This window comes from Pongo abelii, chromosome 5 (genome assembly GCF_028885655.2).
Source record: "Pongo abelii isolate AG06213 chromosome 5, NHGRI_mPonAbe1-v2.0_pri, whole genome shotgun sequence".
Classification (NCBI taxonomy): Eukaryota; Metazoa; Chordata; class Mammalia; order Primates; family Hominidae; genus Pongo; species Pongo abelii.
Window position 1 is genome coordinate 47,052,543 of NC_071990.2, and position 26,954 is coordinate 47,079,496.

General features: G+C 36.5%; 1 protein-coding gene across 2 annotated transcripts in view; it reads left to right on the forward strand.

Annotated features, from left to right (window-relative positions):
* Positions 1–1,536: 1,536 nt before the first annotated feature.
* MEP1A (meprin A subunit alpha) overlaps positions 1,537–26,954 on the forward strand; it is a 45,150-nt gene continuing 19,732 nt past the window's right edge. Inside the window, exons 1-6 of one of the 2 annotated variants that reach the window (XM_002816958.5) lie at positions 1,537–1,615; positions 1,700–1,724; positions 1,814–1,864; positions 6,173–6,213; positions 6,672–6,747; positions 16,878–16,995. In XM_002816958.5, coding sequence (XP_002817004.3) covers positions 1,547–1,615; positions 1,700–1,724; positions 1,814–1,864; positions 6,173–6,213; positions 6,672–6,747; positions 16,878–16,995 — 380 coding nt within the window. In that variant the 5' untranslated portion in view covers positions 1,537–1,546. Of the gene's footprint in view, positions 1,725–1,813; positions 1,865–6,172; positions 6,214–6,671; positions 6,748–16,877; positions 16,996–26,954 lie in introns of both variants that reach the window. The other variant, XM_024248508.3, reaches the window with a different exon arrangement.

Below are 26,954 nucleotides of genomic sequence, written 5' to 3' on the forward strand. Positions count from 1 at the left end.
CACAAAGAAACTTCAATGACTATGCTATGTGGAATTTTGTGCACATATGTGTGAGTTCCTTTCGCATATAGACCTAGAAGTGAAGTTTCTATCTTATGAACTGTGCACACTTCAACTTCATTAGATAGCATCAAATTGATGTCCTACTAGATTTCCTATTTTCTTACCTTCTTGTTGACACTTGATATTGTCAGTCTTCTTAATTTATGCCAATCTTAGCTTGAGGTGGTATTTTACTGCTATTTGAATCTATAATTTTTCTGGTTACTTATGAGGCTAAAAATCTTTTTACATATTTATTGGCCATCTGCGTCTTCTGTGAATTTGCTACTCGTATTTTTTGTTCATTTTTTCCTTAGATAATCTCCTGTTCTTCTTATTGATTTGTAGAAATTCTTTACATATCCTGAATACTTATTCTTATTCAATTATATGCAGTATACATATCATCTCTCACCTGTGGCTTGTCTTTTAATCATGTTATGTTTTTGTCATAAAGAAGTTTAAATTTTGATATAGTCAAATATATTATTCTTTTCCTCTATAATTTCTATGTTTTTTTCATGTTTAAGCAATCTTTCTTGACCTCAAGGTTAAAAATATGTTCCTGTATTTTCTTTTTCAAAGTTTATATTTTCATATTTACATTTTTAATCTATCTAGAATTTATTTTTGTGAATGGTATCAGGTGAACATTTAATGTTTTTCCTCATATGGAAATGCAATTATTCCCACATTATTATGAAAGAGACCCAAGTTTCCCTCTTGCCTTTTTGGTTCCTCTTATACATAAAAGCTCCACATATGCTTCCATCTATTTGGATATTACCTATTCCAGTCAATAGATTCATTTTATCTTTATTTTTGGAACTATTACACTCTAATTACTGTAACTTTACAAAAGCTCCTGATATTCTTTTGGGGCAATTCTTTTCTCTTTATTCAGCCTTTTCAGAATTTTCTTATCTATTCTTCAAGGTTTACTCTTTAATGTGAATTGAACCATTTGTCAGCTTGGCAAGTTCCACTGAAAACCCTATTAGATTTTTTACTAGAATGACAATGAATTTATAGATTAATATTAAAATAATCTATTAATATTTCATATATATGTACATATATAGAGAGAGTCAGGTATTTTTATGTCCTTCAATAATTGCTTTATAACATTTCCATAAAATTTGAATTTATATTTTATTAGAATTAAATAATAATAATTTTATAAATTATTTTTATTTTTATTGTTAAGGGGATCATCTATCCTATTTTATGATATGAATGGCTATGGCTGCCCTATAGGAATATTATTAGTTCTTACATGCTCATTTCCGTATTAATTTTTCAAACTTTTCCCCAGTCTTTGGAGCTTAAGCATTTAAGGTAAACTTAGTATTTGTCCTCGAAAGGGTCAATGATGTTATCTTTGACTACCTTTATTAGCACTACGGTACATATGGAAGGGTCAAAGTTTCTAATACAACTGTCAGGGTAAAGTCTAAACGGTATTTATGACAAGGTGTCTGCTAAAATCAGCTCACTTGCAGCAATGGCTTGGACTACATCCACTTGCATTCTCTTTTTTACCTTGCTTTTTGCCCACATAGCAGCTGTACCGGTAAGTAGAGTCCTGCTTTTTGGATATTTAGAAATATTAATTCTAGTATACATTATCCATTTTCTGTATATTTATTTTTTTCAGATTAAGTATCTACCTGAAGAAAATGGTAAGAATTAGTTCAAATGCACAGAGAGTATTTTTGAACTTTTTTCATTCAGCAAGACTAATAATAATTTTTTTTCTCACTTTTAACAGTGCATGATTCAGATTTTGGTGAACAGAAGGATATTTCCGAAATCAATTTAGGTGAGTTCAATTTTTGTGTTATTAAAGTCTTGAAATTACTTAAAACCCAGTGGTGGGATTACTGAAGAACACTTTCCTTCATAATACTGTATTGTGATTCTTTGGGGAAGAAATATTTTTTGGTGCTTTGTGAGAAATCGCATTTTCTGAAAGACAAAAATGTGGAAAGAGAAGATAGTGAGGCCAGACTTTCTAGGAGAGCTAGGAAGTCCTCAATGGATCTAGAAATACATAACAAGTTTCTCTTTATAAAAGTTTTATTTTTCCAATTTGTATTTAGAAGAAAAGGAAAGCAAATAGATAATTATTCTGATTGTTAAAGAAAAATATAAGAATAAGCCTCTGGTTATATTTAGTGGGGAAACAAAACCCAACCCCTCCACCGGCCCATCATATTCACTAACAACTCTTTGGTTGAGACTTAGAGGTGAGTGTAAAGCAATCTCCACTTAGACATCTCGTTTACAAATATATTTCTTGAAGAAATTCATCAGTCTCATCCATTACTGAGAGGAGAGAGAAGCTGAGTCATCATGTCTGTTTTCTCTCTGTTGTCCTTCTTCTGAAATGAGAGAGAAGCCTCTGCATTCCCGGTGTCTTAGGTCAGGATTTGTGGAAGCAGAGCTATTCATGATCATAAGTACCTTCAGTTTACAAAAGCTTTTATATCCAATTGCATATTTATTTGTCTAGTCTTGTCGTGGAGTAAGTGCTGTTTTCATTTTTTTGGGAAGGGACAGGTGGCTTCTCATGGTTAGAGTGACTTGCTCAAGATCATAGGTAGCAGTGATGGGGCTCACTTCCAGATCTTGCCCCCCATACCTTAATAGCTCAGTGCTATCTGAAGGCTACAAAACTAACATACGAATAACTAAGGGTCAATTTTTCTGGATTTGTCTCACTCACAGAGAAGCCAGTTAGTTGATATTTAATTGGAATAGCTGGAGAACGGCTGCATAGGCAGAGCAGAAATAGTTTAGGAAGGTAAATGGGTGAATGCATAAATGGGTCCCAAGACTTCAGAGCCAGGCACTAAAACATCTCTCTTTAGAGTTAGCCATTGTGTAAACAGTTCAGAGAATCTGCTGTATTTTACAACAGAGCTGGGATTAGAATTGGAGTTTTTCTAATATCATCATTATTTATCTAATAAAAATTAATTATTTACCTCTTTGCCATTTTGTACTCTTTAGGCCCACCACCACCTCTGATCCTTGACCCCAGTGGAGAAATCTCATTACTATGTAAATCTTCTTTTTAGGCCATTTCAATCAAACCACCAGGATTGATTGGGTTAGCCATATGGCCAGATTCTAACACCATCAACTGGGAAAATCATATAGAGAAAACTGCCACCTTTTCACCATCTTCTTTTTGCCTCACAAGGCTGAGTTAACGTTTCTTATCCTCCATCCCAAGACCTGCTCCTCTTAGTCCTTTTCATTTCAGTAAATGTGACACACTCCTTCTAGATTTTCGGCTCAGAATGTTAGAGTTGCCCCTAACTCTTGCCTTTCTCTCATATCTGACACACAATCTGTCAGCAAATGTTATTCCATCTACTTGATCTACTTTTCTTTTTTCTCTTTTCTTTTCTTTTCCTTTTTCCTGAGATGGAGTCTTGCTATGTCACCCAGGCTCGAGTGCAGTGGTGCCATCTTGGCTCACTGCAACCTCTGCCTCCTGGGTTCAGGCGAGTCTCGTGTCTCAGCCTCCCGAGTAGCTGGGATTACAGGTGCCCACCACCACGCCAGGCTAGTTTTTCTATTTTTAGTAGAGATGGGTTTTCTCTATGTTGGCTAGGCTGGTCTTGAACTCAAGACCTCGTGATCTGCCCACCTTAGCCTCCCAAAGTGCTGAGATTACAGGCATGAGCCACCACGTCCGGCCTAGATCTACTTTCAAATCATACCACAGTTGAGACTTTTCAGCACTTTTACTGCCCCCACCTTGGTCAGCCGCCTCATGTCTGGCCTGGTCCTTTGAGGAGCCTCATAACTGTGCTTCCCTTTCTGCCTTTGCTCCCTACAGACTATTCTGCAAAACATAGAGCTCTCCTTTTAATATCCTTCAGATCATGTCATTTCTCTGCTCCAACTGTCTAATGACTTCTCCTTCAACATAAAGTAAAGGCCCTAGAGCCTTGATTCCCAAAGTGTGGTCCACAGGCCAAAGTGATCTGTGTCACTCAAGAGCTCTCTCTTAGAAATGCAGCATTTGAGGATCCACCCCAGACCTACAGAATTAGCATCTTCATTTTGACAGACCCAAGTGGTTTCTATGCACATTAGAGTGTGAGTCAATCTGCCCCTGACTACTCTTCCCCTTCCTACTTGAGCTTTCCAGCCACCGTGACTGCACAGCTACTCCTCTAAGGAAGTGATTTTCGATGTGTTGTCCCCAAGCTAGCAGCATCGGCATCATCAGGAAACTTGTTAGGAATGAACATTCTCAGGCCTCACCCCAGACTTAAAGAACCAGAAATCCAAGGGTGGGGGCTCATCAACGGGTGTTGAGCAAGCCTTCCAAGGGACTCTGATGCTCAAGTTTAGGACCACTGCCCTAAGACATCAAGGCTTTCCTGCCACAGGACCTTTCTATCTGGTGTTGCCTCTACCTCCCCTACTCTTCCTTCATTCCCTCACTCTATCATATTTCTGCTAAAATGCCACCTCCTGTGGGAGGCCCTCCCTGACCACTCTTTAATAAAATAGCAAACCTATCTCACCTCAGCACTCTTTCCCACTTTACCTTTCGTTTGTTTCTTTTTTATTGTACTTTTCACCATTTGTCATACTTTACAGTTATTTGTTTATCTGTAAGTCTCCCTCTTCCCCCAATGAAGAGTGTCATCTCCTTAAGGACTTGTTTTATTCTCTGCTTGTTTTATTCTCTGTGGTTCCTGAATGAGCCACAGGCTTTGCCAAATGGGGCCTCTGTTGGCTCGTGAGACTGTGGTAATTAATCTCTGCCTTGGCTTTCCAGCCTGTAAATCAGGGCTGTCCTCAGAATGAAGTACAATCCAGTGATTCTGTCTGAAGTGTTGCATTTTACAGAAAACGTTTCATGTCACATGAGAGTTATGATAAGTGATGCTCTTTTAATGCTTGAGAAATTTTCCTACAAATATCTTCCCTTTTAAGAATCTTGCTTACTGAAACACAATGAGGCAAGGATTAAGCAGTACCAGCAGTGGGAGAGTATATTCTGCTAAGCACCTGAGAACAGATGTTTGGAGATGCGGTTTAGAATGGATCTATCCATATTCCCCTGGTCTTCCTCATGACGCGGGCAGCACCTTGAGCTTGGTTTTGGAGGGTATCATCGTTTTTTCATGAGAAAGAGCAAAACACACTCATTTACCTTGGGACAAGAGGCAGAATGGTACACTGGCAGAAAGAGCCCTGAATGGAAAGGCAGGAGTTTTGATGCTCACTTGGCCACTGGATTACATAGTACCTCACTTCATGTCTCTGGACTCTTATTTCTTACTCCATTTCTCTCAATAGTTTTTTCTTTCTTTCTTTCTTTTTCTTTCTTTCTTTCTTTCTTTCTTTCTTTCTTTCTTTCTTTCTTTCTTTCTTTCTTTCTTTCTTTCTTTTCTTTCTTTTTTTCTTCCTTCCTTCCTTCCTTCCTTCCTTTTTTCTTTCCTTCCTTCTTTCTTTCTTTCTTCCTCTTTCTTTTTTTGTGAGACAGAGTCTGACTCTGTCACCCAGGCTGGAGTGCAGTGGCACGATCTTGGCTCACTGTAACCTCTGAGTCCTGGGTTCAAGCAATTCTCCTACCTCAGCCTCCCGAGTAGCTGGGACTACAGGTGCACGCCACCATGCCCAGCTAATTTTTGTACTTTTAGTAGAGACAGGGTTTCACCGTGTTGGCCAGGGTGGTCTTTAACTTCTGACCCCAGGTGATTCATCCACCTTGGCCTCCCAAAGTGGTGGGATTACAGGCATGAGTCACCATGCTCAGCCATTTTCTAAATAGTTTTCACCCTCCTTATCAGTGCTGCATCAAATCCCTTTTTTATAATCAGTGATCAGTAAAATCCCTTCTAACTTATCTCTTACTTCTAAGATTCTTAGACAAGATTTCTTGTCCCAAAATTGAAAACAGAGGCTATGACAATATGTGATACTCATCAGCCATTCACATTTGCTTAACTGGAATTTTTGCGTTGTTTCAAAAAGTTTTGCCACATAAAGATTAATATTCAAAGATTTATAATGGCAAAGACTAATTTTATTATGAAAGATGCCTTTTAATAATGTTCACTCAAATATTCTTTTTTAAAAAAAATTCCACTTCCAGCTGCAGGCTTGGACCTCTTTCAAGGGGACATCCTCTTGCGGGTGAGTACCTGTCAATGATGCAATAAGTTCCTCAGGACAGGCAGTACCACTGGGTGTGAGTCTCTGCTCTGCAGCCAGCCCTGGGATGGGCACTGTGAAGGAGATAAGAGAAATCTCACCTATAATCTGTTCCAGTGAGGAGTTCCACTGTAGTTCATAAGGACAAAAACAGAGGGAAAATAAGTAAACAGCACAAAAGAGTCTAAAATAATTAAATGGCTTATTTATCCAATTTTCTCGGGATTGCAGGCTCCCTTTATTTTGTTCTTAATAATTTCTCTGATTTTTCCAAATTATCTCTCAAGGACTTCTATTGCTTTCATAATCAGAAGACAAATTGCTACTCAACTGTTTGAGTTGTGTGATAGACTGTTTGCTGTGTGAGAGTTTAGTGAAGGAGGAGGTCAAGGTGACCTTGAGGACTAGGCTTCCCACTCACTTTTACTTTGTTTTCACAGAAATCCAGAAATGGCCTGAGAGACCCAAACACCAGGTGGACATTCCCCATTCCTTACATCTTGGCTGATAATTTGGGTAATATTAATTGTTCTTAATTAGGAGGTTTCGGTTTAACTCTCTCTCTCCTCTCAGCCTGTTCATGGGCTTCACATTGGGAGTAACCACCAGGATCTAAGAGAGTTTTCAAGTCCTGATGAATCTTTATCTAATGGGGAGAAAGACATAACATTACATCAAAACCATTGCTGCTTAACCAGTCTGAGATACACAGAATCCAAGAATAACTTTTAAAATGCAACACACATTAAAGTATTAGTATAACCAGGAGAACATAAAAGAGCAAAACCTAATGAAATATAATTTGCATCAGAGCAAGGAAAAGTTTGCACTTTGTTTAGGTGAATCTAAATGTAGTGTGAGGATACTATTTTCAGCATATTGATTTCTTCTCTTTTTCTTACAAGAGAAACATGCCACATGTTTCTCTTTCCATATTTCACATGTTCACAATCCTTTTTTCTTGGTGTTATTAATGTCTACTCTTTTCTCTCTCTTAAGAAAAAGATGTGAATATGTTACATTTTACTCATTGTTAGAAATAATGACTAGTAGAATGACTTCCCTGCCTTTTAGCTAAGATTGTGTATAGAACTAGCAACTGGTAGAAATAAATAAATATTAGAAGCCACATGTACGCACTGGCTGACCCTCAAGCAGTTGACTGACAGCTGAGCAGCCATGACGACTCAATGCCTGCAAGGCCCCTCTTGCTTAGACAGATGAACAAGATTAGAGTGAAGAAGGGAAGGCAGGACAAGGTTGCTTAATCTTGTTGGGCTGCTAGGCTGCTCCTACTCTCAGGAGATGTAGATTATGTTTCAGTATTTTCCATCCTCTTTATCAGTGCTGCCTCGAATCCCTGTTTATGGAGAACAGCTTGATATAAACAAATGCTATTGTTCTCAGCTATTAGTTGGAAAATTGAGTTGTTTTCTCCAGTGTTTGCCTTGCAAATTCATGGAACACCAGTACTTAATGGAACATGATTTAAGAAACACCAACTTTAAAAGGGGTTCTTTCCCATTACAATTTGTTTTATCCTGGTTGTCACATCTGTACCACCCTATTATGTGCCACGCTCTGTGCTTTCATCTGATATTTTATGTAACCTTCACCTTGCCTCTGTGAGGTGTAAGGCAGTGCTTCTCAGACTTTAATGTGCATAGGACTCAGATGAGGATCTTGTTAACCTACAGAGTAGGTCAGGGTTGGTGTGTGAGATGTTGCATGTCCAACGGTCCTCTAGTGATGCTGATGCTATTGGTCCCCACGCAGACCACAGCTTAAATAGTAAGGTCTCTCTAGTTGCAAGGTAGGTAAGAAATTATATTTGACAGTGATTTGAGACAAGTGAACTGACATAAGATAAAGGTATTAAGGATACAGCAGTATTTCTCAAGCAATACCACAAGAAGGTCACTTTTAGTGTTAAAGTTCAGATGCCCAGACCCAGACCACTGTGAAAGCAAACTTTCTAACTAGAATTAAATATTTGTATAGAATTGTTTTATTCAAGCTAAATTTACATAGAGTGAAATACACAAATCAGTATATAAGGCTTTTGACAAACACATATACCTATATAATGCACACTTCCATCATTCCATAAAATTCCTTTCTAGGCAGTTCCCATCTCCACTCCTTAAGAGAAAACCACCATTCTGAGTTTCCCCTATGGATTAGTTTTGCCTGATTTACAACTGATTTACAGATAAATAAGCTCATATACCATAGTATTTATTTTATAAATACTATGTGTCTGGCTTCTTTGACTTATGTTTTTTAAGTTCTTCCATATTGTTGTGGATCAACAGTAAATTCTTTTTTTAAACTACTCAGTAATATTTCTTTGTAATAATATACTGTAAATTATTGTCCATTTTTCTGTTGGGGCTAGTATGAAGAAAACTGTTGTGATAATTCTTATACAAGTTTATGTGAACACATTTTTTATTTATCTTTGGTAAATGCCTAGGAATATAATTGCTTGGTCATATGGATAACTATGTAAGAAAATGCCAAACAGCTTTCCAAAGTGGCTGTGCCCTTGTACACTCCTCCTGAAAATATATGAGTGTTTCATTTGCTCCACATCCTCGCTAACATTGATAGCATTAATCTTTGTAATTATAGCCATTTTAGTAGTTGTAAAATGGTATCTCCCTATGATTTTAATTTGCATTTCCCTAATGATTAGTGATATTTAGCACATTTTAGTATGCTACTGGCTATTTTTGTATCTTCTTTTACGAAGGTCTGTCCAACTCCTTCATGAGTTTTAAAAATTATATTGTTTGTCTTTTTATTATTTGTAGGATTTTATATATTATGGCTAAAGCCCTTTGTCAGATATATGTATTATAAATATTTTCTGTTAGTCTGTTACTTACCTATTTGTTTTTGTTTTTCAAGCAGTGAATTTTGAAATGCAAAAGCTTTAAATGCCGATAAAGTGTGATTTATCAATTTTTTAACTTATGGTTTGTGTTTTTATATTCTAAGAAATATGTGCTTAAACCAAGTCACAAAGATATATTCCAATATTTTTTGAAGTTGTATGATTTCAATTTTTGTCTATAATTGATTGCAAACTAATTTTGTGTACAACAGGATGAAGAGATTGAGACTGATTGGTTGGTATTTATTAGCCCAGTTGTTCCAGCAACATTTGCTATAAAACTTTGCTTTCCTCATTAAGTACTCTTTGCAAGAGTCTTGTTTGCCAGGAAGACTCCTTATTTCTTGATCTGGTATCTCTGTTTTCTTATCTTATTCTACTTGTCTATCATCATGTCAAAAATCACTATGTTGATTACTCTAGCTTCATAGTTAACCTTGAATTGAGTGTTCCAGCTTTGCTCTCCAATTTCAAGACAGTTTAGGCTACTCCAGATCTTTTGCATTTTCATGTATATTTTATAATCAATTTCTCTAAAAAGGCTGCTGGGATTTTGATAGGAATGTGTTGATTCTGTACATAAATTTGTAGAAAACTAATATCTTAAAAATATTGAGTCCTATAATCCATAAACATGGTACATCAGTCCATTTATTTCAGTCTTCCTTAATTTATCTAATCCATGTTTTATAAATTTCAGTGTAGAGATCTTGTTTGTCTTTGGTAAATTCATTTCTAAGCATTTTATATTTTTGATGCTATTAAAATGAAATTTAAAAAATTTTAGTACATGTTTTCTTCTAATATATAAAAATATAATGGATTTTTATATATTGATTTTGTATCCTGTTACCTTGCTAAATTTACTCATTAATTTTAATTGTTGATTTGTAGATTTTTTTAGGACTTCTAGTAAAAATCCTTCTTGCCTATTAATATAGACAGTGTTACTGGTTCCTTTCCAATTTTTACACCATATATTGCTTTTTCTTGTCCTATTGTTCTGGCTAGGACCTTCATTACCACGTTGAATAGAAGTGGTAAGAGTGGATATCTTTGCCTCATTGGCTTGTTTTAGTGGTAGTATTCAATACTTCATTCATGTGGGACACTATAGGTTTTCCACAGATGCCCTTTGTCAGATGGTATGTTTTCATCATGAATAGCTGTTACAGTGTATCAAATGCTTTTCCTGCAACAATTTATATAAGTATAATTTTTATTCCTTATTGTGTAATATGGTAAATAACATCAAATTTGAATGCTAAACCAACTTTGCATTTCTCAGATGAGCCCTACTTGGTTATGATGTATTATCCTTTTCATATTTTGCTGGATTCCTAATATTTTGTTATAGATTTTTGTGTTTGTATTCTTAAATAGTATAAGTTTCTAATTTACTTTTTAGTAATACCTTTATTAGGCTTCAGTAATAAAGTTATGTAGCTCTCAACACCATCTTGAAAATTTTTCCTCTTCTTTTATCTTTTGAATAAGTTTGTGTATGATTAAAATTTTTTCTTTCTTAAATGTTGGTAAAAATCACTAATAAAATAAATAATAAATTTATTTTTTGGTAAAATTCACCAATAAAATAAAATAACCAAGTAATGGAATTTTCTTTGTGGGATAGTATTTTTATAATGAATTCAATTTATTTAATAATTATAGAATTATTCTTATTTTCTATTATGCTGCTTTTATTAAATTGTATTTTTCAGTATTAAAAAATTAAGATTATCTTAATAGATGCAGAAAAAGCATTTGACAAAATTCAACAACTATTTCAACTAAGTTGTCAAAATAGTGGCATAATATCTCATTATCTTTATAATGTCTGTAGAATCTTTAGTGATAGTCCTATTTCACTTTTCATATTAGCAATTTGTGTTTTCCCTCTTTTTTTCTTGACATGTCCTGCCAGGGGCTTATTGATTTTATTAATGTTTTTACAGAATTGACTTTTGATTTGTTAATTTTCTCTTGCTTCTCTGCTTTACATTTAGTTGCTTTCTGTTACCTTTATTATTTCCTTTCTTCTACTTATTTCAGGTTTAGTTTACTCTTCTTTTTTGACATTTTTAAGATGAAAATTCATATCACTTATTTTAAATCTTCATTTTTTGTAATGTATTATATTCTACAACACGGCTACTAAAGCTCTAAATTTTATCTGAAGCACTGCTTTACTGCCTTCTTCAAATTTTGATATGGTGTATGCTTATTAAAGTTTAGTTTATTAATAGATACTTCATAATTTATCTTGTGAATATTTTCATCCATGGATGGGATAAAAGTATGTTTAAATTTTTAAAAATATTGTCCTTAGCGTTAATATTATGCAAGCATTTTACAATAGTATAATTCCATTTATACCCCTGCCCTTTGTACTTTATTTGTTTATATTTTCCATCTACATGCTTCATAAGTCTCACACTATAGTGTTAGAATTTTTGATTTAAACAGTTATATTTTAAAGTAATTGATGAAAAACAAGACAGTCTTCATATTTACTTTTACACTTGAAATTTCTGGTGCTCCTCATTCCTCCTGTAAATTTGAGTTCTTCTCTAGTATCATTTCTCTGCAGTCTGAAGAACTTCCTTTAGCACTTCTTATAAAGCAGATTTGTTGATGACAAATTCCGGTTTTTCTTTTACCTGAAAATGATCTTTATTTTGCCTAAATTTTGAGGATATTTTAACTGGAAATAGAATTTGGGATTATAGTAGTGTTAAAAATTATTATTTTAACATTTTTAAGTTGTAATACATTGTCTTTTTGTTTTCCAACATTTGATTATAAAAACTTTTAAATAATCAAAAAGTTAAAAGCATTGTGCAGCGAACATTCACATACTCACAACCTAAATTACAATTAACAGTTTTATTTGCTTTATTTCATCTATCCATCCCAATATCCCTCTATGAATCTATCAATCCATTGTATTTTTGATGCATTTCAAAGTCGCTTTCAGGCACTAGTACACTTTACCCCAGTCACCTAAGTATGCACGTAATTAACTACAGGACAATATTTGTATATAGTTCCCTTTTACATAAAATATATATAGGGTAAAATGCATGAGTCTCAGATGTACAATTCAATGAGTTCTTAAAGATCTATGCACCTATGTAATCCAAACTCCTATCAAGAGATGGAACATGTTTATAATGTATATACCTCTGAAACCTAACTTCCTATGAAGAGATGGAACACTGTTATCCTTCCAGAGAGTTCTGTTTTGGCCCTTCCAAGTTATTCTCACTTTTCCAGAAAAAGAAGGTGCTATTCTATTTTTTCTTTTTTCTTCATAGGTGAATTTAACCTCTTCTAGAATTTCATATAAATGGAATCATATACTCTTTTGAGTAAGGCTTTGTTTTACTCAGTAAAATGTTTTTGGGATGCATCAATGTTTCTGTGTTTATCAGCACTTTGTTCTTTTTTTGTTACTGTCATTTCATTGAATTTAGTATATCACAGCTTGTTTAATCATTCTCTTGGATTGATGCTATGTTTTGGCTGTTATGAATAAAGCTACTATGAGTAGTCTTGCACATATTCTTTTATAAAATATATTCTCATATCTCTGGTGTAAAAAAGAATAAAATTGCTGGGTTATAGTATAGGTGTAGGTTTAGTGTTAGACCTCTTTCAATGTGCTAGTACCATTTTACACAACCACAAACAACGTACGTGAGTTTCGTTTACTCCATGTCTTTGCTAACATTTGGTGTTGTCAGTTTTTAAAGTTTTAGCCATTCTGTTGGGCATCTAGTGCTATTTTATTAATTTATTGATTTATATTTCCATTATGACTAGTAATGTTGACCTCCTTTAAAGTTACTTATTGGTCATTTATATATCTTCCTTTATAAAATATCTGCTCTGTTAACCCATTTTAAAAATTGAGTTGTTATTTAGTATTGAGTTCTAAGTGTTCTTTATATATTTTGGATATGTCTCTTATCAGATATATATTTTGCAAATATTTTGCTCCAGATATACTGTTTCTTGTCTCCAGTGTCTGATAATAAATCATCCATCTTTCATACTTTCATATTATTGTTCTCCTGTATGTAAAGTCTTTTTTCTCTAGTTCTTTTCAATATGTTCTCTTTATTTTTGTTTTTATAACAGTTTGATTATGGTATGCTTATGTTGATTTTCTTTTTATTTATTCTGTTTGGGCTCACCAAGTTTCTTCTATCTTTAAGGTGATTTCTAAATAACCAAATCTGAAAAATGTTAGGCCATTATTTGCTCAAATATTTTTCTGTGTTTCTCCTGTCCATCAGAGACTCTAACTGCACATATCTTAGACTGGGTGGTTTTTTTCCCATTGGTCACTAAAGCGCTATTCATTTTTCTGAACATTTTTCTATCTCTTTTACCATCGCCAGTCAGCTTTTAAAACTATCCAGTGAATTTTTTATTTTTGATATTATACTGATAGAATTTTCATTGGGTTCTTTTATATAATTCCCATTTGTCTGCTGAGATTATTTGTATGTTCATCTTTTTTCCATTAAATTATTTAACAGGTATACAATAGAGATTTAAAGTGTTTGTCTGTTAAGTCTAACATTTTAGTCACCTTGGGGTCTGTTTCTCTTTCTAGTTATTGCTTTTACTATTATCTATTGATAATTTCCTGTTCTTTCACAGGTCTCATAATTTTTGATTATATATTAGACATTGTATTACATTGTAGTGATTATGCGTATTCTCATTCTCCTCTGAATTGTGTTAACTTTTGTTAAAGCAGTTAAATTACTGCATGATCATCTGGAATTTGTGGAGGATTTTGTGGTCTTGCCCTTAGTTCAAGGCAAATCTCTTAGTGCTGGAATATAGTCTTTACTGTTAAGTCATGGTCCTTCTGGGATTTCAATGGAATGCCCCAGTTTCCCCAACCCCTGTAAATTTGCATGAGTCAAACTCCAAATTCTTCCTCCACTGCAGTGGGCAGCAACTGATGTATCTGTTCAGGTTGCTCAGACTTCCAATGGCTACTTCCTACTGAAGGGCTTGGAGCCTTCTCCCATTTATGCAAAGTTCATGAGTCAGACAAGAGTTGAAGGGGCACTTATACACAGACTTTGGGATGAATCTCCTCCTCATCTACCATGACTTTCCTTTCTAGGACTTTCTCCCTTGATTTTCAGCCACTCGAGTTAAAACTCAGCCCCAAACTTGTCCTTGTGGTATGTTAAGAAAATACAACTGTAGATTTATACTTGAGTTCTCTTTCTTGCGTTGAAGAAATTAGAGCATGCCCTCATGCAAAAAGCTGTATAAATGTGAATCTTACCCAATGAAATTTTCCTTCTTTTAAGAAAAAATCCTCTAGTTTCTGCCTGTTTTAGCCATTTTCCAGCATATTTAAAGAGTTTATTTTCTTATTTTTTCAAGTTTACAACTGTTATCTGTGAGAGGATTAATTAGATTCAAGCTCCTTGACAATTATGAGCACCAGAAATTCTCTCAAAGGAATTCCTAAACTGAATCTAGGTAGCCTTCTTATGCTTATCTTCTAATACGTACAGCTACTGGTATCTAAAGTTAACTCTTCTCAAAAGAAAAAAAAAGAACAAATAAAGTTAACTCTTCTTATATTATTTGATCCAAGGTTAAAGGAATGCTAGTGGTTTTCAAAACTAACTTGTTTGACACAGAACTATGTACAACTTACTATGTCAGGGCAATTGGCTAGGAACAAGAGTTACAATGAGACAAAAAGTATATCCCTTTCTCTCAAGGAGCTAACAGTATCTTAAATGTAGTAAACCACCTACATAAAGACAACTCAAGCCTTGGCCACCTATAATCTCAGCACTTTGGGAAGCCAAGGCAGGAAGATCACTTGAGCCCAGGAGTTCAAGTCGAGCCTGAGCAACAAAGTGAGACCCCCATCTGAAAGAAAGAAAAAAAGAAAGAAAGAAAGAAAGAAAGAAAGAAAGGGAGAGAGGAGGAGGAAGAAGAGAAGAAGAAGGAGGAGGAGGAGAAGAAGAAGGAGGAGGAGGAGAAGGAAAAAAGAAGAAGAGGAAAATAGAAGGAGAAGGAGGGAAGGAAAGGAAGGAAGGGAGAAAGGAAAGAAAGAAAGGAAAGAAAGAAAGAAAAGAAAGAAAGAAAGAAAGGAAGGAAGGAAGAAAGGAAGAAAGGAAGAAAGGAAATAAATCAGTCAAATGTGGCTCCTGCATTCAGAGGAGGGGCACTCAGGGTTGCCTTCATGGAGAAGAGGAAGACTTCAAATGGGCTCTATTTCCATTTATCCCAATAATGTTGAGGCAGTCTTTACAAAATCATTACAGAGTTGCTTAGTTCCCTCTTTACAACTTATTTAGGTATGGAGAAGGAAGATAAGGTATAATTTTAAAATTAATCACTCTCAGAAATCCCACAATTTGGATTGAGAATAACAAAAGCCATATAGCCTTCTAGGAAGCTTGCTTTCAGTATAATCACTTTTTTTTTCTCACATTTTTGTGACACCACAGCTATCTTGGGTAGATCTCTTCATATTACAGATGTAACTAAGTAAGAATAGGTAAAAGTACATGAAAATCTCCCAGCAGATGTAATGAATGCTCTTGTTATTGTTATCTGTGTAGTTTCCACAATTAGTTTATTGACTATTCCCATGACTATTTCTTTAATGATCTTGATATAACATTATATGACATTTAGGCTGTGGAATCTCCAACTTGATAGTTTGTTAAATGAAATAAAGGCCAGAAAATATGATGTAATTTCCTGGCCAATAGTTATAAACTCTTTGAGAGAAAGCACTAAATCAAATGTGCAAGAAATATAATTTAATTTTATATAACTTGGCTTAATTTTTAACTTAGATTCTAACTTTCAATGAGTTGATGGGAGGGTAAAATGCACACAAAGTAAAACATAATCTCAGTTTCTCTGGAGTATCTTTCTTCTCTACCCCATTTTTGTCTTACAATGCCAAAGTGCATGCATGCTAGGTGAAAGGAAAGGTATTTGATCTTTGGTCATTGGTCCCCACAGGTTACTAGTCAGTATCTATTTTTCCTGCCCCTTCAAGTCCACTAGGCTTCTGCTGCTTGGGTGCTGAGCTCGGGATACAGAAATCTCTTCTAAGGCTGTGTGCAGTACTAGCTGTCTGGTCTTACCATCTCCCAGGAATCTGGCTGGGAAGCAGGGTAAAATACCGTATGTGCTTCTTATGCTTTCAGAACCCACAAACCTCTCTAAGCTCTGCTTTCCTCCTCCAGAAAGAGAGAATGTCTTTTTAGATTGGGGTAAGGAACACTATTCTCACTGCCTCACTCTAAGGTACTTTATCTATGTCAACTAAAGGCAGAGCTACTCACAAGCCACTTCTGTTTTCTGTTCTGCCATGTGACTCTCCTGAGGCAATGCACTCTAAATCTCTGCTTCAGTGGGGGAAAGGCAGAGGGAGAAAGTGTGGAAGTTATTGTATTATTTTATTTAGCCATATACACATGTGTATATTCTTATTTTGTAGACATATTTGCATTGTGTATTTAAGGTATGCACTTAATGTTTATGCCCACAACTAATTTTGCAGATGTCCACAACCAGTTTTGCAGTTTTAGTTACCAGGAAATCTATTTATTACCAAAAACCCTATCATGCACCTATGTGGATTTAATGTGGTAGCATGGTTTTCTCTAAACTATAAGGTATAGATATTATCTAAGGTCCAAATAATGCTCATTGATATTTTTACTGATTTCTGCAGGGCTGAATGCTAAAGGAGCCATTCTGTATGCCTTTGAGATGTTCCGCCTCAAGTCCTGTGTGGATTTCAAGCCCTACGAAGGAGAGAGCTCATATATCATATTTCAACAGTTTGATGGGTTGGTATGAAATTTTACAGAGTGAAAGTCATGCATACTTTGGTTCATAAAAAGTATTCTTTCCCCCTGAGTCCCCAAAGACCAATGTATCATTCTTTTGTCTTCGCGTCCTCATAACTTAGCTCCCACATATGAGTGAGAACATACAATGTTTGTTTTTTCCATTCCTGAGTTACTTCACTTAGAATAATGGTGTCCAACTCCATCCAGGTTGCTGTGAATGCCATTATTTCGTTCCTTTTTATGGCTGAGTAGTAATACATGGTGTGTGTGTGTATATATATATTTTATATATATATATTTTTTTCTTTATCTACTTGTTGATTGATGGGCATTTGGGCTGGTTCCATATTGTTTCAATTGCAAATTGTGCTGCTATAAACATCCATGTGCAAGTATCTTTTTCGTGTAATGACTTCTTTTCCTCTGGGTAGATACCTAGTAGTGGGATTGCTGGATCAAATTGTAGTTCTACTTTTAGTTCTTTAAGGAATCTCCACACTGTTTTCCATAGTCACTGTACTAGTTTACATTCCCACCCACAGTGTAAAAGTGTTCCCTTTTCACTGCATCCACACCAATATATGTAATTTTTAAAAATTTTTTAATTATGGACATTTCTGCAGGAGTAAGGTTGTATCACATTACAGTTTTGATTTGTGTTTCCCTGATAATTAGTAATGTTGAACATTTTTTCATATGTCTGTTGGCCATTCCTGTATCTCTTTTGAGAATTGTCTATTCACGTTCTTAGCCCACTTTTTGATGGGATTGTTTGTTTTTTTCTTGCTAATTTGTTTGGGTTATTCGTAGATTCCAGATATTCGTCCTTTGTTGGATGTATACATTGTGAAGATTTTCTCCCACTCTGTGGGTTGTCTGTTAACTCTGCTGATTATTTCTTTTGCCATGCAGAAGCTTTTGAGTTTAATTAAGTCCCACTGATTTATTTTTGTTTTTGTTGCATTTGCTTTTAGCTTCTTGGTCATGAAGTCTTTGCCTAAACCAATGTCTAGAAGGGTTTTTCTGATTTTACCTTCTAGAATCTTTATGGGTTCAGGTCTTAGATTTAAGTCTTCGATCCATCTTGAGTTGATTTCTGTACAGGGTGAGAGAAGAGGCTCTAGTTTCATTCTTCTACATGTGGCTTGCCAATTATCCAAGCACTGTTTGTTGAATAGGATGTCGTTTCCCCACTTTGCGTTTTTGTTTGTTTTGTTGAAGATCAGTTGGCTGTAAGTATTTGAGTTTATTTCTGGGTTCTCTATTCTGTTCCATTGGTCTACGTGTCTATTTTTATACCAGCACTTTCCTATTTTGGTGACTATGGCCTTATAGTATAGTTTGAAGTTGGGTAACGTGATGACTCCAGATTTGTTCTTTTTGCTTAGTCTTGTGTTGGCTATGTGGGTTCTTTTTTGGTTCCATATGAATTTTAAGATGGTTTTTCCAGGTCTGTGAAGAATGATGGTGGTATTTTGATGGAAATTGTATTGAATTTGTAGATTGCTTTTGGCAATTGTGGTCACTTTCACAATATTGATTCTACTCATCCATGAGCGTGGGATAGCTTTGCATTTGTTTGTGTCATCTATGATTTCTTTCAGCAGTGTTTTGTAGTTTTCCTTGTAGAGGTCTTTCAGTCTTTGGTTAGGTATATTCCTAAGTATTTTATTTTACATTTTGCAGCTATTGTGAAAGGGGTTGAGTTCTTGATTTGATTCTTAGCTTGGTCACCGTTGGTGTTTAACAGAGATACTGATTTGTGTAAATTAATTTTGTATCCTGAAATTTTGCTGAATTTATTTACCAGTTCTAGGTGCTTTTTGGATGAGTCTTTAGGGTTTTTTTAGGTATACAATCATATCATCAGCAAACAGTGATAATTTGACTTCCTGTTTACTGATTTGGATGCCCTTTATTTCTTTCTCTTGTCTGATTGCTTTGGCTAGGACTTCCAGTAGTATGTTGAATAGAAGTAGTGACAGAGGGCATCTTTGTCTTGTACCAGTTCTCAGGGGAAATGCTTTCAACTTTTTGTCATTCACTATAAAGTTGACTGTGGATTTGTTGTAGATGGCTTTTATTACCTTAAGGTGCATCCTTTCTGTGCCAATTTTGCTGAGGGTTTTAATCATACAGGGATGGTGGACTTTGTCAAATTCTTTTTCTGCATCTATTGAGATGATCATGTGAATTTTGTTTTTAATTCTCTTTATGTGGTGTATCACATTTATTGATTTTGTGTGTGAAACCATCCCTGCATCCCTGGTATGAAACCCACTTGATCATGTTGAATTATCTTTTTGATGTGCTGTTGGATTCAGTTCACCAGTACATTATTGAGGATTTTTGCATGTGTGTTCATCAGGGATATTGATCTGTAGTTTTCTTTGTTTGTTATGTCCTTCCCTGGTTTGGGTATTAAGGAGATACCGGCTTCATAGAATGATTTAGGGAGGATTCCCTCTTTCTCTATCTTTTGGAATAGTGTCAATAGGATTGGTACCAATTCTTGTTTGAATGTCTTGTATAATTCAGCTCTGAATCCATCTGGTCCTGGACTTTTTTTTGTTGGCAATTTTTGAATTGCCATTTCAATCTCACTACTTGTTATTTGTCTGTTGAGAGATTCTATATATTCCTGGTTTAATCTAGGAGGGTTGTATATTTCCAGGAATTTATCCATCTCTTCTAGGTTTTCTAGTTTATGCACATAAAGGTGTTCAAAGTAGCCTTGAATAATCTTTCATATTTCTGTGGTATCAGTTGTAATAGCTCCCGTTTTGTTTCTAATTGAGCTTATTGGGATCTTCTCTCTTCTTTTCTTGGTTAATCTCGCTAATAATCTATCAATTTTATTTATTTTTTCAAAGAACTAGATTTTTGTTTCATTTATCTTTTGTATTTTTTTTATTCCATTTCATTTAGTTCTGCTCTGATCTTTGTTGTTTCTTTTCTTATGCTGGGTTTGGGTTTGGATTGTTCGTGTTTCTCCAATTCTGTGCGGTGTAACCTTAGATTGTCTATTTGTGCTCTTTCAGACTTTTTGGTGTCATTTAATTCTATGAACTTTCCTCTTAGCACTGCTTTTGCTGTATCCCAGAGGTTTTGATAGGTTGTGTCACTATTATCATTCAGTCCAAAATTTTTTTTAAATTTCCATCTTGATTTCATTGTTGACCCAGTGATCATTCAGGGGCAGGTTATTTAATATCCATGTATTTGCATGATTTTGAGGGTTCTTTTTGGAGTGATTTCCAATTCTATTTGACTGTGGTCTGAGAGTGTACTTGATATAATTTTGATTTTCTTATATTTACAGAGACTTGTTTTGTGGTCTATCATATGGTCTAACTTGGAGAATGTTCCATGTGCTGAGAACTATAATGTATATTCTGCAATTGTTGGGTAGAATGTTCTATAAATATCTGTTAAGTCCATTTGTTTTAGGGTATAGTTAAAGTCTATTGTTTCTTTGTTGACTTTCTGTCTTGATGACCTGTCTAGTGCCGTCAGTGGAGTATTAAAGTCCCCCACTGTTATTGTGTTGCCATCTACCTCATTTCTTAGGTCTAGTAGTAACTGTTTTATAAATTGGAGATCTCCAGCATTAGGTAAATATATTTTTAGAATATCTTTCCACTCCTTTACCTTAAGTTTATGTGAGTCCTTATGTGTTAGGTGAGGCCTCAAAACCATGCAAATACATAGAAATTAAATAACCCGCTCCTGAGTAATCATTGGGTCAACCACGAAATCAAGATGGAAATATAAAAATTATTTGAACTGAATGATAATAGTGACACAACCTATCAAAACCTCTGGGATACAGCAAAAAGCAAAAGTGGTGCTAACAGGAAAGTTCCACAGCATTAAATGCCTACATCAAAAGTCTGAAAGAGTACAAGTAGATAATTCTGAAGACAGCAGAAACTTGGTTGGTGAATTCTTATTCATTCTGCCATTCTGTATCTTTTTAAGTGGAGCATTTAGGGCATTTACATTCAATGTTATTATTGGGATGTGAGGTACTATTCTATACATTGTGCAATTTGTTGCTTGAGTATCTTGGTTTTTTTTCACTGTGTTATTGTTATATAGGTTCTGTAAGATTTATGCTTTAAGGAGTTCTATTTTGGTATATTTTGAGGATTTGTTTCAAGATTTAGAGCTCCTTTTAGCAGTTCTTGTAGTACTGGCTTCGTAGTGGCAAATTCTCTCAGCATTTGTTTGTTTGAAAAAGACTGTATCTTTCCTTCATTTATTAAGCTTAGTTTCAGCGGATACTAAATTCTTGACTAATAATTGTTTTGTTTAAGGAGGTTAAAAATAGGACCCCAATGCCTTCTAGCTTGTAGGGTTTCTGCTGAGAAATCTACTGTTAATCTGATAGGTTTTCCTTTATGGGTTACCTGATGCTGTTGCCTCACAGCTCTTAAGATTCTTTCCTTTGTCTTGATTTGAGATAACCTGCTGACTATGTGCCTAGGCGATGATCTTTTTGAGATGCATTTCCCAGGTGTTCTTTGAGCTTCTTATATTTGGATGTCTAGATCTCTAGCAAGGCTGGGGAAGTTTTCCTCGATTATTCTCTCAAATACGTTTTCCAAATATTTGGATTTCTCCTTCTTCTGGAACACCAATTATTCTTAGGTTTGGATGTTTAACATAGTCCCAAACTTCTTTGAAGCTTTGTTCATTAAAAAAAATTTTTTTTTGTCTTTGATGGATGGGGTTAATTCAAAAGCCTCGTATTTAAGCACTAAGGTTCTTTCTTCTGCTTGTTTGATTCTATTGCTGAGACTTTTCAGTGCATTTTGCATTTCTCTAAGTATGTCTTATGTCCTTGATTTCCAGAAGTTGTGATTGTTTTTTATTTATGCTATCTATTTCACTGAAGAATTTTCCTTTCATATTCTCATCATGTTTTTGATTTCTTTAAGTTGGACTTTACCTTTCTCTGGTACCTCCTTGATTGGCTTAATAATTGACCTTCAAAATTCTTTTTCTGGCAATTCAGAGATTTTGTCTTCATTTGGCTCCATTGCTGGTGAACTGACATGATCTTTTGGCAGCGTTAAAGAACCTCGTTTTGACATATCACCAGAATTGTTTTTCTGGTTCCTTCGCATTTGGGTAGACTGTGTCAGAGGGAAGATCTGGAATTCAAGGGCTGTTTTCAGATTTTTTTGTCCCACAGGGTGCTCCCTTGATGTGGTGTTCTCCCCCTTCCCCTAGGAATGGGGCTTCTTGAGAGCTGAACTGTAGTGGTTGTTTTTGCTCTTCTGGATCTAGCCACCCAGCAGAGCTACTGGGCTCTGGGCTGGTACTGAGGAGTATCTACAAAGAGTCTGGTGATGTGATTTGTCTTCAGGTCTTGCAGCTATGGACACCAGCACCTGCTCCAGTAGAGGTAGCACAGGAATGAAGCGGACTCTGTGAAGGTCCTTGGTTGTATTTTTGTTTAGTGTGCTGGTTTTGTGTCGGCAATCCTCCAGACAGGAGGTGGCACTTTCAAATGTGCATCAGCTACGGTCCTATAGGGAGGATGCAAACCTGCCCTAGGGACACCTGGTTAAGTATTCATGTTTCTCAGCTGGTGGGCAAGGCCACAGAGCTCCCAAGAGATTATGACCTTTGTCTTTGGCTACCAGGGCAGGTAAAGAAAGATCACCAGGTTGGAGCAGGGATAGGCATGTCTGAGCTCAGCCTCTCCTTGGGCAGGGCTTGCTGTGGCTCTTGTGGGGAATAGGGGTGTGGTTTCCAGTCCAGTGGAGTTATATTCCAGGAGGGATTATGGCTGCCTCTGCTGAGTCGTGCAGGTTGCCAAGGAAGTGGGGAAAAGCCTGCAGCCACAGGCCTCACCCTGCTTCCATGCAGCCCGCAGTCCTAAAGGCTGGGCTTATTCCCACCGTGCCCCTTCAACAGCACTGAGTCCATTTCCAGGCGGCTGGTGACCAGGGTTGAGAACTTGTCCCAGACCACGAGCCTCCTTGTTGAGAAAACAAGCAGACTCACAGGTTTTCAGTGTCTCAGGCAACCTGCAGTTGTGATCCAGTTCCTTCAAAGGGTCTATGGATTGTCTTGGCTTTCCTGGTATGTTCTTGCAGTAGTTCTTAGAGCAAAAATTCATGATGTGAGTCTCCCTACACTGCTCTGTCTAGGTAGCTGCAAGCTAGTCCTGCCTCTTATCCCCCATCTTAATCCCAAGTCCTGACCATGGGGTTTTGATAATGATGGATGGATAGTATGATGAAAATGGTAGTTAGCACATGATTTAGCCTCTTAGGAAAAAAAACGCAAAAAATAGCAGTTAAATAACAGAAAAATACTGACAACGACTTAGATACAAATTAAATACCTAACTTACCTGAGTAGTTATTTTTGGAGCTTATTTATGTATCTATTTATTATTATTTTTTTGAAACAGAGTCTCTCTGTGTCGGCCAGGCTGGAGTACAGTGGCATGATCTCGGCTCACTGGAACCTCCATCTCCTTGGCTCAAGCAATTCTCCTGCCTCAGCCTCTTGAGTAGCTGGGATTACAGGCATGTGCCACCATGCTCTGCTAATTTTTGTATTTTTAGTAGAGATGGGGTTTCACCATGTTGGCCAGGCTGGTCTTGAACTCCTGACGTCAGGTAATCGGCCCACCTTGGCCTCCGAAAGTGCTGAGATTACAGGCGTGAGCCACCATTACAGGCATGAGCCACCGCGCCCAGCCTCATTCTTCTATTTTTTTAAAAATTGCACGCCTACTACATTCCAGGAAGGGTGCTAGACTGTAGGTGCAACAAAATATGCAATACAGTCTTAGCCCTTAGCAGGCTTCCAGTTAGCGGATGGGAGTGGTGGAGAAATGAGTATATTGTCTTAATACATGACAACGAGTGTCCTGGGTTGCAGCAGGGCGGGAGTGGGCCACTGAGAAAGTGTGGGATGAAGCATCAGGGAGAGTTGAGATGAGTGTTAGAGAGAAGAAGGGAGGACAAATTGGGGGCAGGAAGAGGGAGAGAGGGAAAGGGTGAGGGAGGAGAAGGAGGAAGAAGAAGGGGAGGAGAGGATCAAAGGGAAGAAGAGGGAGAGGGAGAGGAGAGAGCAAACATGAACCTGAACCTGGTTACTTGGAGAACCCCCTAAGTTCTGTGTGCCTGGAGCTTCTCATGTCAGGAGCTTTTCATGGACTCAGTGCTGTTGAAAGGGCACGGTGGGAAAAAGCCCAGCCTTTAGGACTGCGGGCTGCATGGGAGCAGGGTGAGGCCTGTGACTGCAGGCTTTTCCCCACTTCCTTGGCAACCTGTATGACTCAGCAGAGGCAGCCATAATCCCATAATGAGCAGGAGCCAGGAAGGTGAACAGGAGCCTGGTGATGGAGAACCATGTGTGAGGGAACCTATTGTTTGGTGCAAGGTTCATTCTATGCTTGGTTTTCCATTGTAGAAAGATTACTTGATCAACAGTGGATAAAGAATTGAAATAGAGCAAGACTGGTGGCAAGAGATCAATTAACGGATGCTCCAGTTTTCTAGGGAAAAAATGGAAGGTACCTACACTAAGGAAGAGGCAGGTGACATAAAGAAGAGGGAATGGATTTCAGAAATCAGTGAAAAAGCAGATTTATCAGAACCTAACCTTATCAAATTGGTTAGTGGGAGGGGTTAGGAAAGGAGAGAAGTCAAAAGTATCTGAGATTTCAGATTTGGATGACTGGCAAGTGGTAACTTCATTTGCTGAGGCTGGGAATATTGCTGAAAGAATAACTTTGGGGATGAGGTACGAGAGTAAACTCATCTTACTGCATGTGTTTTATTGCTTGAGGTTTTTGCAGGTCATATAAATGGAGATAACCAATAGTAGTTGGACAGTTTATTTTTCTGTAAAGGGTAAACATTTAAAGTATATCTCAGGCCTTGCAAAGACCACACATTTTAGGGCCTCTCTGCTTTTGACTACTGCATTTTGTCCCTTGGCAATCTCTGACCTTCAAGAAAGTGCTAAAACCCTTAATTTTTCATTGAAACCGTCAGAGAAACAATTAACTTTATTAACAAATTTATTTCCATTCTTCAGCTACCACTTTTGCATCATTTTTTTTTTCACAAAGAAACTCCTTAAAAATAAAACAAAATCCACATAATTACTTTCCAAAATTCTCACTTTCACAGTGAGGTTCTCCCAGCTTCTTTTTTGTTTTCAAGTGAGTCCCAACTACTTGATTAAGGGGTAGGTCAGCTTTGAGAGACATTCTTTGCAAAAGCGCTGAATCTGGGAAACCTAATCACCTATGGCCAGGAGATGTCTCTGTTACAGATAATTTAAGAGAGGGAAAAAGAGAGGAAGATATTTTGGGAAGGGACTGGCCCAAAGTGCCCCTAAGCCCTTCAGGGCACTGGTCTCCTGAAGTTGGAGGCTAACTGGGACTCTTTCAGAAAGACAAGGTCAAAAGTTCTCAGTGAGGTGGAATGTATGCTATTTTTGCAACTTATGTCTTTCTGTTGGGGGAGGAATTTAAAAAGAAAGATAAATAATAAATGCTTTCTCTGAGTTGTGAATATTTTGCAGAGTAAACTCTGATTTGGTAATAAAATGCCACTATCAGAGAGGCAAGTTGATCATGATTACATTTGCATAACACTGTAAATTTACTAAAAGTCATTGAATTGTATACTTAAAATTAAAGAATTTTATAGTATGTAAATTATACCTTAATAAAGTTATTAGAAAATAAATAACTAAGATTCATCTTTGAGTAAAAATCAAATCTGTTAGCCTTTGAAGGTATACTGTATCAGCAATCTTGGGGAGAAGAGTGGCAGGTAAGACACTGTGACTGTCACCATGAAACTTGCAATCCATTGGTTGCATTTATGACTATCAGGAAATCTTTCTTTTCTGCTCAGCATTGGTTAAAATATAGATCTTCATTTGACAATTTAAAGCCAATAGGAGACAATTAGTGGAAAGCTTTGGGTTTGCTAATAGAGGTGAAAAATTGGGTTTATGAGAAGAGAAAAAATAATTGGGGGGAGGATGAAAGAGGAAGACATTCTACCGCAAGGAATTCAGGGAATCTGACAGAGGTTCCCGAGCCCACTGATTTTAGAGGGAAGCTACAGGTCCTCCTTGCCTGATACCCTTCAGAAATAAGTTAGGCAGCCTTCTCCGTGCTGCCATAACACTATAGATCTGCTATTTCCAAAGACGTGGATTTTATTAATTTGCTTTTTAATGAGGATCTTTTTATGGTCATAAAATATATGCTTGTTCATTATAGGAAATTTGAAAATTTATTAAAGTATAAAAGGGCTGGGTGCGATGGGTCACACCTGTAATCCTAGCATTATGGGAGGTCAAGGAGGGCAAATCGTTTGAGCCCAGGAGTTTGAGACCAGGCTGGGCAACATGGCAAAACCCTGTCTCTACAAAAAAATAAAAACATTATCTGGGTGTGGTGGCACATGCCTGTGATTCCAAGTCCCAGCCTCTCAGGAGGCTGAGGTGGGAAGATCACCTGAGTAGAGGAGGCTGAGGCTGCTGTGAGCTGTGATTGTGGCACTGCACAGCAACCTGAGTGATAAAGTGAGACCCCCTCATCTCAAAAAAAAAAAAAAAAAAAGAAGAAAGAAAGAAAAGAAAAGAAAAAAATTAAATCAACCACAGCTTTCCCTCAGACAACAATTTTTTAGATAAAGGCAACAGTGTTATTCCTTGGAGTGCCCTGTGGGTTTGTGGAGGTGAGGAGGAATGCCAATTTTTATTGCTTTCTACCTTGACGAATTGTTATAATAGGATCGATTTGCTTCTGAGTATGTGCCACTTTTATAATGTATTATATCTTCACTTTTAAAGCCTGCACAATATTCCCTCTAGGGAATGCTCCTTCTTTAAGCAGTCCCCATCTTTGGACCATTAGCATATGAGAATGCTGTTGGTAATTTCTTTTTAAAATCAAGCCT